Source organism: Vidua chalybeata, chromosome 6 (assembly GCF_026979565.1).
Source record: "Vidua chalybeata isolate OUT-0048 chromosome 6, bVidCha1 merged haplotype, whole genome shotgun sequence".
Classification (NCBI taxonomy): domain Eukaryota; kingdom Metazoa; phylum Chordata; class Aves; order Passeriformes; family Viduidae; genus Vidua; species Vidua chalybeata.
The window spans coordinates 57,780,297-57,795,565 of record NC_071535.1 but is presented as its reverse complement, the minus strand read 5'-3'; the positions used below and the strand labels follow the sequence as shown (position 1 = coordinate 57,795,565).

The following is a 15,269-nucleotide window of genomic DNA, read 5'->3' as shown; positions in this document are numbered from 1 at the left end:
AGTCAATTAATGAGAAACTGGACGTGGAAAAACTCAAAGACGAAAATTTCCCAAATGAGAATGTGGATGCTACCATTGCCCTTGGCTTGCACAGTAGCCAAAATTGGGGAAGAAACTGATCAAATACAGACAAACCCCAGAAGGTAGGTGTGACAGTGATACTCAGCATGAACTTCAGCATTACTGGGGAATGGGTAGATTAATTCCAGTTTTCTGACTCTCCAAAGCAACCACAGGATAATCATGAACAGACAAAATATTTGGATGATCACAAATATGAAAAATGAGAAATGTGGTGTAGCCACTTCAATATTCTCCAAGAATATTACAGGATGAAAAGGCAAAATGACAGTATTTGGACAAGACCACCACATTTTTGTTATGTCTGAAATTCACAAAATATCAGATACAAATAATGTGTGTGGGATGTGACACAAAATTTTGAACATTTGTTCTTGGGTCTGTTAGCTGTTTGTGTACCATTACATAACCAGTGACCCACACGTGTGGCATGCTAAGTATTTTATTTTTTACTGCAGTAATTCTAAGGCTCCATCAAAAGAAAGGGTTTTATAGAAAACACTTGTTAGATAGGAAAGAGAAATCACTGATAAAATACTCCAGTAATAACTCTTCAAAGCTTAAACTCGCTTCATTCCTCCACCTACGCCGTGGATGTTTTGTTACTGAACACAGAAATGGACAAACAATCCCCTCCCCTTCTTAAGACCTGTAATGTTGCAATTCTCTTTCCTACAGTAGGAATGTTCTGATAGACAGAGTGGGAATAGTGATGTGACACAGCAGAGGGAGCACCTCTGCTCATCCCCAACTCCTGGGTGAATTTTTCTAGAAAACGTACAAATATGAAGTTGAATCCTTTTGTACACAGCATTTTTCCCAAACAAGTTCTAGGTTCCTAATTCTCTGCTGCTCTTACAACTGAAACACAGTGGCAAACCCTGTAGCTTAAACTATGCTGACTTGTCCACATTTTCTCCAAGTCTCAGTTGAAATCTTCATTTTGCAGAGGAGAGACCTCCAGGGACACTGCAAACTGTGTCCTCACACCGAGAGCCTTTTTCTACCGTTCCTTTGTACGTTCCTTACACAGACACCACAAATACCACGTCTCTCATTTCAGCTTTTATTTGGGTATTTTTAAGTTAAGTTGCTCAAGTCCATTTTCCATCAATACAGACACTAAAAACTGAGATCAACATTTAAGGCAACATTAGCATCCATGCCAAGCTCAATATGCAAACCACATCCCCTAAGCACCACAGCATCCCAGAACTGCCACGGGTCCCCCGCCTCCGTCACACGTTCCCTTTCCGTTTGGACTCTGCTGTCCCACACCACACTCAGGAATCCCATTTACATGCACAGTCTCAAGTAAGACCTTGCCATTTTTTTTTTTTTTTAATAGTTTCTTTTTTAGGAACTAGATCATTTTTGCATAAGGTGATATGAGTGAGATACGTCTCAGGGTGAAAGTATGCGGTTGACTTATGTTGGTGATACCATACGAATTCCTTTTTTTAAAAAATATATTTAACGTCATTATTCAATGACTTTAGTATGAACATTACATGTATGTAGCCTTTTGGTAAAGGCTTTACATTGAGACTTGTTAGAATGATAATTTTGCTTTAAAGTCTGATTTCTTTAGTGCTACTGTTGACAAGTGTTTGAGTTAGGGATGCCCAAGTGCAACTTTTAGGCAAGAATATTTACAAGTATACAAAAGACCATGTGGTTTTGAATACACCCACTATTCTTAATACAGAGTAAATAAGGATTTGTCTTGTGCCCTTGTGGAATATTTCATCAGGTGGTTTTTGCTTTTCTTCTCTTTTACAGTAAAAGGAAAGTTTTTACTTTTCCTTAAGGAGTGTATTTATTACAAGATGGTTAGCATACATATATCACATAACATACAAGCGTTAAAACTGACCAGTTACAAAAGAAGCAGTGGTATGTATATCTTCATACAACCTAAGAACAGGATCAGTATTTTACAAAGTACATATAAAAGTACTTCATATACAAAGAAAAATACAAATGTGCAAACACCATTGTCACAGGTGGAAATTTGTCACTTGAAAAATGCTAGAAAAATCCTTCATATTTTTGTTTTGAAATTGCAAATGCATTAAAAACAGCTGCATTTCCTATTGTGTGTGGTGAGAAATCTATGTTCCTTTCTGACAAAATACATTAGTTATAAAAAAAGCCACAAAGTTTAATAACTGAAAAACCTTGTAAGTATAGTCAGTTTGGTTAGGCTGACATTAAATTACAAGCAGAACGTCTGGAAAAATGAGAAAATAGTGAATCATATATACAGACCTTTTGTAATATTAGTGTGCTATTTAACATATTAACATTTCAAAGTAAAAACAATGGCTTAATTACCTACATAATCTACTCAAAGTCCTCATCATTCGTAGACTGTAAAATTTCAACTAATTTGGGGCTATTAAAAATGTTTCGCCAGGATTTTAAGCAGAACAAACACAAGTTCATGAAAAGTAAAAATCTATAAACAGTCTTCCAATTAATGTGCAAAAAAATGTTTAAAAAGTATCAAATCACGACACCTCAAACGTCATTATGTACATATCTAATATCTGTAAATGCTGTTAACTAGCTAGTTTTGTTTTGTTCTGCTACAAATAACTTACCTCTGTCCTGCAAAATGTCTGCATTGTAAAGACTTCAGTGCAAGTGCTTGCTTCATTGTTTAGTGCATTATCATGTTTGTTATTTTTTATTTTACAGTGAGCAGAACAGCATATAAATTAACACATACAACTCACACACAAGAGATTCTTCATCTACTGAATTCCTAGTTTGCTGTTTTCCATTGCTCCAGGGTAGTGTCAGCCAGCTTTCTTCAGTTCATCCCATTGGAATTGCAAGCAGAATCTAAAATAAAAGTGCTATCTATGGTCTTCAGGTAATCCCTAGATTTTGAAATTCCATAACAACATTGCAGAAGCACTCAGCAGAGCACGAGATTAGACAACGACCTGCACACTGAGAAAACACTTGAAAGTCTGGCATCAGGCAATTTCACTTTTTTTGGTCTTTAAAAATATCGACTGTCTATTGGCAACTTGGTGTGTATGTCACTGGACTCACAAGCTTCATTTATTTATCTGTTTTTAGGAATTGTAGACATGTTCCCTCTTATTCATGACTAGCTTGGAAATAAGAACATTCTGCTTAAAAATCTAAATACGATAGAAATAAAGTGGAAAATACACTTCTTGTTGAAGGGAAAATTTCTACACTTTCCTTTGGACAGGTTTCCTAACAGAATAGCTCTGAAATGAGAAAACTGGGATCAGATGCTAGTGCAAATACAGCCCACTTTTCCAGCTAGGAATTGTACTGAAGGGAGAGGAAATTCAGGATAAATGGATTATTATTTTTTCAAGTCCTCCCTGCAGAAAAAAAAATAGCAGTTACAGTGGTTATAATTATTAAACAGAAAAGAACTTATTATGAACTTTTATGGCTGAAATGTAAGGAAGGTGGGTTGTGTGTCAGTAACATTCCAGAACTCAGTTTCTTCCAGGATGAGGTGTTTTAATTGGGACTTTATCATGGAACATTTTTCTCTTTTCTATGCATCTGAAATGCAACTCTGGATCCTGTCCATCCATTGTTGAGCACTCTGTGCATCTTGGGCACAAAAGTTATACACACGTTTATTTGTCTTCAGCTGCAAGGGAAACACAAGGACACAAAGATGTCAGCACATGGAAAAGAAAACCTGCAGACTTTAAACTGCAATACTCAATTGGGTCTGAATGTAACATTTTTGAACTATTGCTGTTGAGAGTGATGCCAGATACATGAAATTTTTTTTGTCTTGAGATGGCACAACAGCTCTTTCCTAGCTCACACCTTCCAGCAGAACTGGAAGCAGGAGCTTAAACACACCACGGGAAGGAAGTTTCACATAAAGATCAAGTAAAGACCAGATACACTTACATCAAAAAAAGCCTTTTCACTGGCATGTTTTGGAGCTCCAATGGTTGGAGAAGCAGGAATCACAGTTTCCACTTCTGCAAGGTCTATGTGGCCCTTACAGCTCGTATCCTCACCAGAGTCGTAGTATCGCAGCTGGAACACGAGAGAGAAAACCCAGACGTGCTTTTAGATGGACCTTTCGGATCAATTCCCTTTTCCTGGATACAGCCTGGGGGCATTGACTGCTAAGGGTGGGAGGCACAAAGACTACTGGGAGCTGAGGGAAGAGTATTTTGTCCCCAGAGCTCCAGAGCAGAGAAGCAAATAGTCATGGATTGCTCTGGGCAAGAGGGCACGTGAGGCAGGAAAGCAGAATCATTTCTTCACTGGTTATTACATGAAACTAACACAAAAGCTTTACTTCACTGAGGCATTGATAAAACACTTGTTCTCTGTATTTCAAGAATTTAAAGTGATCAGCAGAAATTTAAGTGTAATTTTAGGTAATTATAAACCACACAGAAAGCTCATATTTTCCTATACTGCACAAAGAGGTTGAACAAAGTCCGTGGTTTTTTTTTTGATATGGATATTAATCACTCTGTAAACTGAGTTCCAACGTGCAAACAAGTTCCAGAAAAAGCCCCCACAACAAAACCCCAACAAATTCCCATAAGCCAATGTAAAATAGCAACAGAAACTTTCACAGCAAAAGTCAAACAACAGAATTCCAGGTAGGACTGACCTGTATTACTCCTGCATCTATCATACTCAGCAGGTTATTTGGTTATACAAGAAATTTAAGAGTATCTTTTTCTCCTGCAAAATGAACCTTTTCTCCTATATATAAGTTATATAGGATATATTAGGAAGAATAATTATAAACAGCACATTTGTTGGTATTTACCACACTGATTTTGAGGTACTCAATTAGCATTTCAAGAGATGCCTGTCTTTATAGATATTACATATTTTAAAGTGTATGGGCTACAATAAATTAACATGTTTTTTAAACAAAAGTATACATGAGTCTGAGGAGTTATAACCACCACTTTGTGGAATATTTGGCTCAGAATATTTTACTGCCTGATGACCCAATATTATCTGAAGTAACAAGACCATAAATTTCTACTGCAGAGTTCTGGCATACACTGTAAATTGGATAAAAAGTTTAGACCGACAGATGTCTATTTTTAGTGCTCCTTTTAGCACAATGATTAGGTAGAACACTTATGAATAATTTTGCTACTGAATTTACATGATACTGACTAATCTCAAATACTCCTATATATTTTAAAAACACAATAATATATTTTTATAAAATACTCTTATATGTTTCTTTCTGAAAAATAAAAGGCAAAATACTAAAATCCTTCTGTCCACTCAGAATTCTGTATCAGCTACAAGATACACAAGACAAACACTGACAGGTCATGAATGATGTAGCACACATCACAACTGAAAATCATCATTACTAATATTCTTTGTAAGACCAATCTATACAAACCCAGTCAATAAAAAAGGAGCAACAAAATAATAAAAAAAAGTCCATTATCTAAAAAGGTTTTACCTGGTGTTTTGTCACATCCAGCACAAACCAGCGAGGTTTCCAACCTTTTAGCAAAGCTCCTCTTTTGTACAGCGTACCTTCAAAAGATCTGAGAGGGACAGAAGACACAGTGGCATGTGATCCCATAATATGGATACTGATGAGAAACAAAAGCCCCAAAATGACACATATTAAACACATATTTTCCTGCAGGAAAACTAGCAAGATTTAAACCAATAGTTTAGCTATTGGTAACTGTGACACACAGATAAAACACCCTTTTAGTAGTTTGGATGCATTAAGTGTACAACTACAATTTGCTTGTGCATCTAATGAAAGGGAAGGGTGAAGGATGTTGGTAGGAGATAGATGCCCACCCATTGAGACAACTAAATGTAATCAAATCCAAAAAGAAGGAATAAGGCAGCCACAAAATGTTCTGTGCACATGAAAGTTTCATTGCTTCCTAAGGCAGAGACTTACCAATCTAATAAAACATTACTAAATACTGTCTGATTATTCAGTGATATTCAGATATACTATCTAATTATTATTACCAACTACTGCCTGATTATTCAGTTTACCTATTTTCATCATTCTTTGATGTGAAATGATTGTACAGCGTCGTCGTTCTTCTGTCTACTCCATTAGAGGGAGAGATGCTTGAACTCTGCTCCTCACTCAGCCCACTGTCAGGTATTTCCAGCAAAGACCTCTTTTGATAGGAGTGCAGATTAGGTGACATCATCCCTGAGGAGCCAGAAGGATGTCTCCGGAGCTGAAAAAGAGGGAAATAGAAGAAAAAAGGCAATGTAATGTGTCTTGCATTGTGAGATGGTCTCAGTGCTGTATTGATAATAAATACATGGTAAAACATGAAAGTTGGGAACTACTGGCCAAAAAAAAAAAACCTTCCTAATACAAGTCAGTGCTGCCTCAGAGAAGAAGCCAGAGGGATGGCAAGTCCCTGCATTTCTTAGGCACAAAGGTTCACAAGGTGTGAGAAATCAGTACTTCAGAAAAGCTTCATCTATTCCAGCGACATAATACTGAACAGTGTTTGCCTTGCTTTCCCAGAAGCATCTAAAACTGAACAGACATTTGGATACAGTAAACTTCCCTGATTTCAAAGGGAAGGAAGGGGGGAAAGGAAAAACTGTGGCTTCCAAGAGCCACTTTATAGATCCATGTCATTTTAGTAGAATCTCAATCACCTGGAACAGGAGGGATCCTGTATTTGGTCCTAATCTAAATGACAATACTCTACAGATAAGAGTCTTGAACTGGTAACTCAGTGTGCAGAGTTCAGAGGCCAAGCTCCCAAAAAGCAGTATCTAGCATTATTCCTGGTGCACACAGAGAGCAAAGAGGCAGCCTTTGACTTAGAAAGTATCTATACTATATGTCAGCTCTTCTTGTTACCACAGACAGGAATTGGAAACACAAGCATGAATATTTCTTATCTCTACTTAAACATTATAAATCCATTTAGCCATGGAAATGTCTTTATGTATCTCTGAGAATCTGTGATATCCTTTTGGCTACTTTCAGGAATTGAGTTTTTTTAGTACTTCAAGAATTTTTTAAATTTATAAAATCATACATCTGTGCATTAGTAAAGTGCTCATTTTATCTGTATGCGTTAAACTACTTTGGAAAATCAACTAGATAAACAGCACAAGAAAAATTACATTTTTCAACATGAAGAAATAAAAAGCCAATATCATGGGTTAGAACAATATACTCAGTTTTTCAAAAGCAGTATTTCACTCCAAAAAATACAGTGGTCTTGTCAGTGCCTCAGGTAGCCTACATAGCAGGAGTGGAATTATTCTATTGGACAAGCTCTTTTCTACTCACATTGTCTTGTCTGATGTCGTCCTTTAGATTCATTTTGACCCTTTCCCACAAAAGCTGCCACCTCTCTGGGCTCTGATTTAATTTACTTTCCAGCCTCTCAATTTCCTGAAACGAGTAACAAGGGGTTCCTTAAGAATAAACATTTCTAACTGATCACTCCCTGGCAATCATTTTTATACATCCATTCTCTAGTCAGTGTTTTCACCCAGTGAAGTTCAAACCCCTCTGTCACACCAGCTATAGACGGAGAGCCATCAGAATCAGCAGTCAAAGGACAGCATCAGCCACATTTTGTTCTTCCTGCATGTCCCAGGTTGGAGGAGCCACCAGGCTTTCAATTCTCTCCCCAGTTCTCCTGAACACACAAAATTCAACACCCACTGCCATAACAGAAACACAGCACTGATAAGGACAGGCTGTATTTTATGAAAATATTTACAAAGAACAAATTCTGTGCTGCGACACCAACATCGTACACTGCCAATATTAACATTTACCCTGGTTTATAAAATGTGATACAAAGCTGTAATAAAAGAAGGAAATGAAACAGAAAGATTTATTCAATCTGGATACCAAACTGTAACAACATGTTCTTCTTGTGGAACTTGGGAATATGACCTATGTTGATAACCTCCAGTTAGGGTTATTTCCTGTTAATAAGACAGTGCAAAGTTAAGTAAAAAGAGGCAATTTTATGGGTTTATGTTTACATGTGAACACTTATTGATACATTTATCAAGACTTGAAGTGTGGTCCATATTCCTTGCCATGCTCCCTTTCTCCATTTTTACTTTCAACAACTATATTGTTAAGAAAATCTTCTTATTAATTAAATGAAGTTAAAACCTCAATTTTGCAAATTCAATTAAGAATTAATGATGGAATAAAAATTTGCCACAGGACATAGGCTTCTCATGCTATATAGAAGTCAATTAAACATCTAAGACATTTATTTGCAAAAGTAGAGAAAGTAAGTCTCTACTTCTACCATAATTAATAATTAAAGTAGATTTCATAATATTGTCCAAACCCTATTGGTCTTTTGATTGAAAATTTTTTTCAGGAAATTGCTATTTATTGAAAGACAGAAAATTGTTATACTTTTAAAGTAAGAAAACATTTTGATAAGGAAATTACCTTCTGAACTAAATTCTGAACTCTTAGGTGAAAATAAAAAGCCAGCATTTGACAATGTAACAGGAACAAAATATTTCTACAAACTTTTCCTTGCTGAAGATAAATTATAAAACTCCAAAGTGAAACTAAATGTAAGAAATGTGTCTTAACAGCAAGAATCAAATGAGAAGCTTTAAATACTGAAGGTAGCTGGAAGTCACATATGCTCTCCTTCTGCTAAGAAATAAAACCAGAATACTTTTGTTTGAAGTATCTTCAGGTAGATAAAAAAATAAGCCATGATGAACACAAGCCAGACTAAAGCCTTCTCTAGATGACTTGTTTGTCCTTGAAAGTGCTGAATGGAAAACACTTCTGGAGGCATAAAACTGAATCAATTTTCCAGACACTTTTTAAAGTAAAATCCTTTCCAAATTGCTGCAAAAGGATATAAGCTCTTCATTGCTATAAGTTAATCAGTTTAATCTGATCATTCTCTTTCTGCCCTAGTCTTGACTTCTGAGTCCTTCTCTGCAGAATCTGGAAGTAACTGAAACTTGTTACTTAGCAACTGGGTCACATTCCTTCTTTTTTGGCTCCATAGTGAGTAGTGCTTCCAGAACTTAAAATGAAAAACTTTCACAAAAATCTTTCAACAATCTCCTGTATATAACTTGAAAAGTTAGGACTAAATTCTCCTTTAATATACCCCATGTAAAAAAACATACATGGCAATAAATCACTAAGATTTACTCTTGCCTCTTCAGTTTTAAATTTTACGGTAAACAGCAATTTTTTTTTTCCTTTCCATGTGTGGAATGGATTCTGAGTGGATGCATTTCCTTGAAAGAAAAAAAAGAAATCTTTAAATTGATCTCTCTGGTTGATCTACTGTTGTCCAGCCTTACAGGAGCAGAAACATATATATATATATATATATATATATATATATATATATATATATATATATATATATACAAGAAAGGTTATAACAAGTTCAATTATGAGATTATCAATTTCCTGCAATTACTAATCAACAATTAGCATTACTGTGCCTTCCAGAAGATCTGCTAAATAACCTGCTTTGGAGTATCTGAATGGTAGAGACAGGAGTTACAGCTGCAGCAGCTCCAGAGCTCTGGAGGCTGATCTCCTTTGCACCCACAGTATGCCTGTGAAAGCACACAGGTTCATTTCTCACAATTCTTACAAATACCAGGATCTGATCCACTCTTAAAAGAAGAGCATCACGTTCTACCCTGAAAATTCTGAATTAAGGCACTCAATAACTTCTCTGTTTCAGCTTTACATCCTGAAATGCACTATCTAGTTTTCAATTGAAAAATATCTTTAGAACAAACAAATTCGGGCTTATCATTATAAACTAAGCAAGACTCAATCTTCCCCAGTAATTTACAATGCTAAATATGGTTTCAGTTGAAACATTTTTTGGATACCAACACATTCTCAGTGGATTTATGATTAAAGGAGGTCTTTCTCCTATATCAGCAATAGCCCTAAATTAACAACTTGTTTTAAAAGAACGTTCACTTTGCTTTTTAAACTTAGAAGAATATTTTTGTAACCTTTATACAACCTCTCCAAAGTTTTCCAAATGTTCTCTCCATTGCTATCTTTTATTACTATAATCTAATTCACAAATAACATTTAAACTCCATAAAACCTGACCCACATATCTTTAGCCTATAATATGGCTAATTTCCCTGTTACATGGCAGTTTCTCACAGTTGTGGACATGGATAGTCTGGCACCTACCCCGGGAAAAAATGCAGGAGAACATTGTTGTGTTCCTGATGTGCTTCTGGCCTCTGGTTACCTGATACAAAACTCTCTGTGCTTTGCTGAACAATCCCCAAAATGTGCCCTGCTGAGAGGCTGCTCTTCCTTTGCCTCTGGGAAGTTAGAAGCTCTGAGAAGTTCTGACTGTCTTCTTTTGAGTCAAGAGGGGGTTCTACATGAGATTCTCTTTATTTATTATTTTTTTTGTACTGGGCATTGTTCCTGTGTTTGATCAATCAGGATTGGAAGGAGCAGACCAAAAGGAATTTGAGGAATGTGCCAGAATAAAGCTAACTCTCCATCGAAATCTTCAAGGACTCGCATCCATTCAGAAGCTTCCTGCATTAAGACTTGCTAAAAATCATCTTTGATTCAGGAGAATTAGGGTCCTAAAGCACATCCTGATTTTCCAAGCATTGCAATAGTGGGCTCCATAATCCCAGCTTTAATTTAAGGTAAAGTTTGCAAAGAGCTTTCAAAATAAAACACTGCACACAGAGATGTGTACCTGGACATTAAAGTGGCTCAAAAGAATGGAAGTGAACAGTGCCCTTGTCATTTTCCTGCACTATCAATTATGATGATAACCAAATGTCAGGCTGTTAATTAATTATAATCAACAAGCATCTTCATCTTTAAGAGAAGACAGATATTAAATCACTCTAAATAACTACAACAATGATGATAATAGGATCATTTTTCATTTTCTAAATGAAGGACAAAACCTAAGCAGCCCAAGTGAGCCCAAACAAGAAAAAGCCAAAATCAGGCATCTATTTCAAGTACCAAAATATTTTGAAGAATCTAAATTTATCAGTTTGCTTCTAGTAAACACAAATAAACTAAGAGCAATCACGGCAAGCTTTTTTGAGAAATGTGGGCCAAGATGTTCAGTCTATGTTTGTGTACCTGCTTCCCAATTGTTAAAATCAACAAGTATTAGATTCTATTTTCTGATCTGTCCAAGAATCTGGGTCGTTATTTTACCACATACCTACTTTAAAATGAGGAGAAAGAGGTCAAGAAAGCAAGATTCACCATTTGCCCAAATGAAAATAGCTGCTCCTGTGTTTCCTACAAAAGACAACCTAAAATTTTATTTATTCTTTAAAACAGACAGTGAAAAAATGAATCCATGAGTAGTTGTTGACTACAATTAAAGCACACTCTAAGGGAAGTGCGCATTCAGAACAACATCAGCTTTGCAGGAAGTCTGATTGATTCCCAGAACCACCACCACATCTCCAGATCAACCAGTCTTACTAAAGACCTGTTTTGACATCTATCACGATCCTTTTAATAGCAGTACATCTGTAAGGCAATAACTTCCATAAAAAGTAAATATGAATTTTGTGAGTGTAAGAGAACTCGCTGTTCTGTGCAACACAAGTACTCACATTTAAAAGGCTGGTGATGGCATCAGGCTGTATTTTTTTTACATCATCATAACATGGCCACACTATTTTCCTCTTAGTCTGAGAGACTGAACCATCTGCTTGGTCATTTTCTTCTGAAACACTGCATTTTGCAGGTACCATGGTCCAATCATAGGAAGGACCTGTAGCCAAAATCTCTTCTACGTAATAATCCCACTTTTTGAGGCTGGACATATTTACATTTGGCTTCAGTGCCTATTTGAAACAAAGTGTTATTATAATGACATGATATAATGACATGTTATTATAATGACATGAAGGAAAACTTTGAATTTAAGATTTATAACACAATACCTGTATTTTCCAGATTATTCTAAATTGAATTCTACAATGGTGGGTGTACTGTGAATTTTCTAGAATTATTCAAGACACAGCCCAGTCTAGGGGATGGACATTGTCATATAAGACAGAGATGTAGATAATGTGATTCAGACTGTTATGAAATGTATCCCATTACGACTGTAAAATCAGTTCCCTTTAAAGACAATTTGAATAATAATTCATATAATTTAATGAAATCAAACAGGGAACCTCATTTAGTTCACCAGGATGCATGAATTTGGCCCTTTAAATTACATTTCCATGACTTTCAGATACTGCTCCAATCAATCAGGTAGGGTCAATTTTGTCCACCAAATACTTAACTCAGTTCAGAACAATTAAGATATAAAAATGTACTCAAGGAATCACTCAGAATAACAAACCACCTGTATTTTAAGAAAAATCATACCTCAATTTCAGCAGGGGCATAGAGGTAATTGAAGAAAATGGGGCTCCTTTTGTGCATCTTTTCAATACATTCCCAAATACAAATTCCTTTCTTGGCATGTTTATCTCCTTTATCTTCAAACAATGTCCCTGGGGAAAAGAAGAGCAGCAAAAAGATGGCTTTGTGATAATGCTCAGCAAATGCTAAAGCACAGCCTAAAGGAATTTCACAGATTGAAGGTATAGCAAACTCTACTATCAAATCCCACTGCAAGAGGAAATAAATAAGGACGATAAATAATAGGTATTAACTTTTTTTTTTTTTTTAATAATAAAATGGTTGCTCAAGTCTAATCTGCCCCACAGCTACAACAGCTTTTAAGAAAGCATTACAACTGATCATATGCCATGAGAAGCAGCCCACAAAGCAGAGAATTTTGGAGCATGTTTTAGTGGACAAGTCCCAAGAGCAGCCTCAGCTGGGGTTATGTAGCCTCAGTGAGATGGCTCTGAGGGCAGCTAAGGCCTTGGAACCAGTCAGGTTGCACATGACAGATGGAGTAAAACAGAAAATATAAAAGGAGAAACACTGAAGATAATGCAAGAGGAAGAAGTGGGAGGTAATTGATGGAAAGGCTTTTCTTTCTTGAAACTTTATGCACTCTCTAAGGGACTCACAGCGACTTTGTTTCTGTTAAAAGAAGGTATTTAGTAGGGAAAATGGAGCTACCTGGAAAAATTGCTAAAAACCCTGAGGCATGGCACTAATTTCTTCTACTTTCTCTTAGAGCCACCAGAGGCATGGCTCAGGAATCCCTGAAGCAGAAAATAATACGCGTTCTTCACCTCCATATTCCTTTCTACACCTGAAATGTAATTTCATTACATGGAAATTCCTTATGTGGTCACCACGCAGCTACTGGACCATCTTAACCCAGGCAAATTTTTGTAGACCAAATATTGAGGAGAAAAATACCAACAACTACAAAAGCAGTAGGCAAGACACAAAGATCACACATACCATGTTCTAGTCTCTCATAATCTGAATCCAGAAGAAATGTTTTAAATCGATTTGATATGTGATGAAAAGCCAGAAACTTCAGATAATATTGATTGAACTCAAACTCTGTCGGGTATTGGTTATGAATCTACAAAATAAAATTAAAAAAAAAAGAAAAGGAAAAAAGTGGGTATTGAGGATAATACAAATAGATATGTAAGAAATAATAAAGTGAAATGACAGCAAAACAATTCTCCCATGGATGCTGAAAACAAATTGCAAGTGTCACAAAAATCCTTCTAACATTTTGTCCTAGAGTATTTTTTGGCTAAATAAATTCATGTATTGTCTATGCTGCAAAAGCATTTCAGAGCAGAGAGAGTGAACTGTGTAATAAACAGTATCATACTCTGTACAAATGATTTCATGATTCTTCCAGGAAATTCAACTGGATATAAATCTTGATAATTCTTGAGTCACCACATAACTCCACAGGTAAAGATGCTACTCCTGGATGTGGCTGGAATTCAAACTTTAACTGGAAGGTCTCATATTGGATTTCTGGCTATTGCTCAGAACCCCACAAAACAAAGTACAGAGACAATGCTGCAAATGAGATTCCAACTACCACTTCTGAAACAGCCAATTTCTCAAGTACTTACTAGTCTACACATATTTCTTCCTTTTCAAAATACGACCAAAAATATTAGAGTATGAAAAAAAAAACCACAATGAGGAGGTGTCTTGCCATTATTCTTTTAAAACAGTAAAAACCATGTCATTTCTTAAATTGTTACCCTCATTAGGCTGTGGGTCTGTCTGCTACAGTGAATGTCTCCAACATGAGTCAGGAGCTGATCTTTATTTAAGAAAACTATACAATATTATCAGAGTACAACACTGTGAAATTGCTGGTTCTTCACAGCAGCTTCTCTTTTAACATTATCATAAAGAGCCTGGTGGAAGATTTTAAGTATGAAGTTTAATATTCATGGCAAAAAAATCAGCATTAGTTACTGATATTTATACTTGATATCCATATAAAATGAAAGAGTCTAAAAATCTTGATGGGATAGAGCTTGGAGAAATTTCATGAGTTAATTTAAAATTTATGACTCATGATTTTATTTTCAGAGTAAACACAGCAATTAACTGAAAATTCCTAATTGCAGTGGAAATAAGTACAGCTTGCAACTGAAAAAGAAACTGCTGATTGAATTTCACATTTGAAATGAGTCTCACTGTGCTTTGTTTAGCTCCACATCAAACCTGTAATAGACCTTTAGTTCTGCAATCTACCCCTGCCTTGTCTTTTGCATTCCCACCACTCATTTTTCTGTTCCATATGTTCTCTCTAATCTCTTACCAGTTTCTCTCTTAACCTGTCAGTTACTCCACGGGGTTTTTGCAGTACTGTTGGGAACTCTTACTAAGATTACTTGAAGCTCCTTACATTTATATTTCCACATAGATCAGCTAAATAAAGGGGGGAAAAGTGTTTAGCAAACAGAGTTTTTCTACTGAACATACAACAATGACAGGAAAATCCCTTTCAAGGACCTACAAACACCCACACAGCATTTCAGTCAGAGAATTTCTTATTATATCTCAATATAACCTTGGGGCTGGGCATTTTAAATGCTCAGATGCTTTAAGACATGTCAGTTCAATATACCCACTCTTATTTAATAATTTTAACCTACAAATACTACATTCCTGCACTGATTTGTAAGAATAAAAGATGTAAGAATAAGCAATTTTTTTCCTATAATAAATTCAGGACTTCAATTTTATAGAGAAATTAAATATTTAGCTC

At 35.9% G+C, this 15,269-nt stretch overlaps 1 protein-coding gene across 5 annotated transcripts in view; it reads right to left on the bottom strand.

Moving 5' to 3' along the window:
- Positions 1-1,133: 1,133 nt before the first annotated feature.
- The window catches only part of SBF2 (SET binding factor 2), a 233,612-nt gene continuing 219,476 nt past the window's right edge, over positions 1,134-15,269 (bottom strand). For all 5 annotated transcript variants that reach the window (XM_053946078.1, XM_053946073.1, XM_053946076.1 and 2 more), the window contains 8 exons: positions 13,475-13,601; positions 12,476-12,603; positions 11,707-11,940; positions 7,394-7,498; positions 6,118-6,311; positions 5,555-5,642; positions 4,006-4,137; positions 1,134-3,733 (listed from right to left, as the gene is read on the bottom strand). In XM_053946078.1, coding sequence (XP_053802053.1) covers positions 3,635-3,733; positions 4,006-4,137; positions 5,555-5,642; positions 6,118-6,311; positions 7,394-7,498; positions 11,707-11,940; positions 12,476-12,603; positions 13,475-13,601 — 1,107 coding nt within the window. In that variant the 3' untranslated portion in view covers positions 1,134-3,634. The remainder of the gene's footprint in view (positions 3,734-4,005; positions 4,138-5,554; positions 5,643-6,117; positions 6,312-7,393; positions 7,499-11,706; positions 11,941-12,475; positions 12,604-13,474; positions 13,602-15,269) is intronic.